The 5,099-nt window shown below is 47.4% G+C and overlaps 1 protein-coding gene across 4 annotated transcripts in view; it reads left to right on the forward strand.

Moving 5' to 3' along the window:
• ACLY (ATP citrate lyase) overlaps positions 1-5,099 on the forward strand; it is a 76,427-nt gene that overhangs the window by 54,927 nt on the left and 16,401 nt on the right. For all 4 annotated transcript variants that reach the window (XM_011998842.1, XM_011998843.1, XM_011998840.1 and 1 more), the window contains 2 exons: positions 760-841; positions 1,786-1,896. In XM_011998842.1, the coding sequence (XP_011854232.1) occupies positions 760-841; positions 1,786-1,896 (193 nt within the window). The remainder of the gene's footprint in view (positions 1-759; positions 842-1,785; positions 1,897-5,099) is intronic.

The raw sequence follows: 5,099 nt of genomic DNA on the forward strand, positions 1-5,099 counted from the left end.
CCAAAAAAAGTTAGCCAGATGTGGTGGTGTATGCCAGTAGTGCCAGCTACTCCGGAGGCTGAGGCAGGAGGATCGCTTGAACCTGGGAGGCGGAGGTTGCAGTGCACCAAGATTGCACCACTACACTCAAGCCTGGGTGAAAGAGCAAGACTTCATCTCAAAAAGATAGAAAATATGTGTGTGTTCTTAGATTTTTTTTTTTTGAGACGATCAAAAAATTCAAGCGATCCTCCTGCCTCAGCCTCCCGAGTAGCTGGGACTGTACAAGTGCTCACCACCACACCTGGCTGATTTTTGTATTTTTAGTAGAGATGGGGTTTCACCATGTTGGCCAGGCTGGTCTGGAACTCCTGACCTCAGGTGATCTACCCTCCTGGGCCTCCCAAAGTGCTGGAATTACAGGCGTGAGCCACTGCCCCTGGCCTTTTGTGGATGTGTTTTAAAACAACTGCACCAGGGTGTGCTCTCTCGGTCATCTCTTAGTGCTGAGTGAACCTCTCTGGGCTTATTTTGTGCTGTCTTTTCCTTTGCGAGTTAGATAGCTCCAACTCCTTCCCTCCTCTTTCTTCCCTTCTGCTCCATTTGCTACCTTCCCCTCCTACCCTTCTCCATTATTGCTGGGGCATCTCTGGACCCTTACCGGCCATCCACACCCCCCTAAAATCCAGTGTTCCCGGTACAAGTGTGCTTCCTAACCCTGTACACACTTTCCCATGCCTCCTCCTGATCCTGTATCCTGATACTCCCTGCCCTCAACAGGTATCCAGGCTCCACATTCATGGATCATGTGTTACGCTATCAGGACACTCCAGGAGTCAAAATGATTGTGGTTCTTGGAGAGGTGAGTTACTTCAAAAAAAAAAAATATATATATATATATATGATTTTAAAACTGTAATGCATAATCTCAGTTTTCAAAAAATTTAAACATTTTGGTTACATGTAACTTAAAGGGACAGTCCCTGGTAATCCCACCCTCTAGATGCTGGGGCCTCGAAGTTGTCACTATTAGTACTGCCATTTATGTTTCAGAGAAAGGAGTTCTTACCTCCCAGTTTAGCACCAGTAAGAGAGAAGCTCTGCTCTGGCTGGCCGTGGTCTCTACCTGGTGGGCAGTGGAAAGCTGGAGTAAAAAGTGCATTTTTTTGCCCAGGTATGGTGGCTAACACCTGTAATCCTTCCAGCACTTTGGAAGGCTGAGACAGGTGGGTCACTTGATCAGGAATTCTAGACCATCCTGGCCTACATGGTGAAAACCCATCTCTACTAAAAATATAAAAATTAACCAGGCGTGGTGGTACGCACTTGTAATCCCAGCCACTCGGGAGGCTGAGGTGGGAGAATCACTTGAACCCAGGAGGTAGAGGTTGCAGTGAACAGAGATCACACCACTGCCCTCCAGCCTGGGAGACAGAGCAAGACTCTGGGGAAAAAAAAAACCAAAAACCGCTTTTTAAAAAATTTGATGACTTTTGGATAGAACAGGTAAAAAAAATTTTCTAAATACTGAAAAATGTGGGAGTCCCATAACTCCATCCCTTGTTTGCACCTCTGAAGGCAGGTCTAATCCTAAATCATGTTATATCTCTAGATCAGGAAGTGGGGGTCCCAGAGATTCCTCTAGGAGACCTGCTGTTTGTTCCTTTAGAAATCCTCCTTGTATCCAGGCTGAAACTAAACTCCTTTTATTTGGCCAAAGCCCATGTCCCTCCATTTTCTATCCAGTTTTTACGTCAGGATGGGCTCCACTAACTTGGCTTTTTCTCATTCCCCATTCCTTGGCAGATTGGGGGCACTGAGGAATATAAGATTTGCCGGGGCATCAAGGAGGGCCGCCTCACCAAGCCCATCGTCTGCTGGTGCATTGGGACCTGTGCCACCATGTTCTCCTCTGAGGTATGGCTGAGACGGGTCACTCCGGGGCTAGGAGTGGGGATTGCAAGGGGGCATTTGAAGTGAACCATGTAGTCATCTTATTAAGCAGCTAGTTCCTTCAAGAAACATTTGTTACTTGCTTGGTTACTGCAAAAGTCCAGCCAGGGCCCTGCTCTCATCCAGTTGGAGGAGACCAATTTATAAGCAGATTAAAGCCAGAATCAGGCTCTGAGTCTCTGCTTGGCGTAGGTAGCAACCAGCTGTCTAGAGAAGTTGAGATGGCTTCCCTGAAAAGGTGATGTTTGAACTGTAGTTTAGGGGATGAGAAGGGCTTTGCTGATGGAAAGGAGGCTGAGGAGGGAGAAGGACACAGCCTGAGCTCAGCTGGGTGGGGCTTGGTGAAATGTTTTGTGTGGGGAGAGGTGGTAGAAGGAAAGGTTTGTTCTTCATGTGTTAAAATGATAAAATATGTGAAAGTGCCTGGCGGCATCTGATACTGTTGAGTATAAACACTCCTTAGGCTCTGCTATCTGCTAAGCTTCTGAGCTATCTGTCTGCTGCTGGGGGATCATATACCAGACTTCAGCCCCTGTACTTCAGCTTAGAGAACCCTCTACCACCTTGAAGGTGGCCCACGTGATGATGATGATGAAATTGAAGGAAAAGCCGGGCATGGTGGCTCATGCCTGTAATCCCAGCACTTTGGGAAGCCGAGGTGGGAGGATCACCTGAGGTTGGGAGTTCGAAACCAACCTGACCAACATGGAGAAACCTCATCTCTACTAAAAATACAGAACAAGTCGGGCATGGTGGCACATGCCTGTAATCCCAGCTACTCAGGAGGCTGAGGCAAGAGAATCACTTGAACCCGGGAATTGGAAGTTGCAGTGAGCTGAGATCGCGCCATTGTACTCCAGCCTGGGCTACAAGAGCAAAACTCCATCTCAAAAAGGAAACAACCACTCATCACCAATTAGTTTATCAATAGTTGTTAAGCACCCTGTGAGTGTAGGGCCTTCTCTTAGTGCTGTGTATATAAAAAGGTAAAGCCTTCAAGGCTTCCTGCAATCATGAGAATCCTTAACCCTAAAGTTTTCCTTCAGGTAAGCTATTGTCACTCTTCCTAGAATGCATGCTTTTCCCCTTCAGATTCCTGCCCACCTCAGAGTGGCAATATTTGTCCAGTTGTCAAGTGCATGTCTTCTTTGAATGAGTAATTCCACTTTTGCAGATTTACCCCATGGGTATACATGCAGAGTGTTTCAAAGTATGTGTACAAGAATACTCTGCAGTGTCATAACGGCAAAAACTGGAAACAACTTTTTTTTTTTTTTTTTTTTGAGACGGAATCTCACTCTGTCACTCAGGCTGGAGTGCAATGGTGTGATCTCAGCTCACTGCAACCTCTGCCTCCTGGGTTCAAGTGATTCTCCTGCCTCAGCCTCCTGAGTAGCTGGGATTACAGGCGCATGCCACCACACCCAGCTAATTTTTGTATTTTCAGTAGAGACGGGGTTTTACCATGTTGGTCAGGCTGGTCTCGAACTCTTGACCTTGTGATCCGCCTGCCTCGTCCTCCCAAAGTGCTGGGATTACAGGCGTGAGCCACCGTGCCTGGCCTGGAAACAACTTACATGCTTATCAGGAGGGTACTGTCAGCATGGCATATCCATAAACTAATGGAAAACGGGGCAGGCATGCAAAGAAGGAGGTGGAACTTGATATGTTGATACAGAAAGAGTTTAAGATACATTACCTGTAAGAAGGGGCAGAGTTCAGTAAATGCTTATAATATACATTTTGTACAAACTCTGTGTGTGTGTGCGTTTTTTTATTTTTATTTTTTTTTTCCAAGTAAGTAAAAGGGGAGGAGAGGTCCAGAATCATCCTGCCCATCCCTCCAGGGTGAGCTCTGCTTGCACAGGCTTTAAAAGCAGACCTTGGTAGATCTGTGTAGCCAGACGTGGTGGCTGGTGCATATAATGCCAGCTACTCGGGAGGCTAAGGCAGGAGAATGGCTTGAACCTGGGAAGCGGAGGATGCAGTGAACCGAGATCAGATCTTTAAAATCAGGTATTAGTAGACCTGGGCAAGTCATTTAGCCTCTTGGTAACTGTTTCCTGAGCTGTAAAATGAGGATGCTGCAAGGTTGTTGTATGACTTAAATGAGAAAGTAATTGTAAAGGTCTGGCGTGCATAGGTCTTAGAAACTATTCCTTTCCTTGTCAGTCCACTTATTCCATGAAGCTGTCCCTGATTCTTATTTATTTATTTATTTATTTATTGAGATGGAGTCTCACTCTGTCGCCCAGGCTAGAGTGCAGTGGTGCGATCTCAGCTCACTGCAACCTCTGCCTCCCTGGTTCAAGTGATTCCCCTGCTTCAGCCTCCCAAGTAGCTGGGATTACAGGTGCATGCCACCATGCCCGGCTAACTTTTGTATTTTTAGTAGAGACAGGGTTTCACCATGTTGGCCAGGCTGGTCTCGAACTCCTGACTTCAGGTGATCCACCTGCCTCGGCCTCCCAAAGTGCTGGGATTACAGCCGTGAGTTACCACGCCCAGCCGATTCTCTTTCTTCTTGAGTGCTCTCCCCCAACTCCATACTCACCCAACAACCAAAAATCAATCAGCCTCCCCCGTTGTTTCTCCTGGCTTGCTTCGCATTACCAGCCCCTCCACCTTTCCACCCCACCTCCACATCCCCACCATGATCAGGACACTTCTAAGAGGGTGAGCATCTCACATTTCAGTATCTGGCCGGCACTTATCGCCCCATGGGTGGGATGGGTCCTTGAATTATTTTAAGTTTTTTTTTTTTGAGACCGAGTCTGGCTCTGTTGCCCAGGCTGTAGTGCAGTGGTGCAGTCTGGCTCACTGCAAGCTCCGCCTCCCGGGTTCATGCCATTCTGCTGTCTCAGCCTCCAGAGTAGTTGGGACTACAAGCGCCTGCCACCACACTCAGCTAATTTTTTTGTATTCTTTTGGTAGAGATGGGGTTTCACCATGTTAGCCAGGATGGTCTCGATCTCCTGACCTTGTGAGCCACTGCACCTGGCCCTTTAGTTTTGTTTTTTAAATAATTCATCTCCCTTTTAGAAATTTTGGTTTTAGTTTTGAGAAATCCAGAGTTAAGGCCGGGCGCGGTGGCTCAAGCCTGTAATCCCAGCACTTTGGGAGGCCGAGACGGGCGGATCACGAGGTCAGGAGATCGAGACCATCCT

This window comes from Mandrillus leucophaeus, unplaced genomic scaffold (assembly GCF_000951045.1).
Source record: "Mandrillus leucophaeus isolate KB7577 unplaced genomic scaffold, Mleu.le_1.0 Scaffold58, whole genome shotgun sequence".
Taxonomy (NCBI): domain Eukaryota; kingdom Metazoa; phylum Chordata; class Mammalia; order Primates; family Cercopithecidae; genus Mandrillus; species Mandrillus leucophaeus.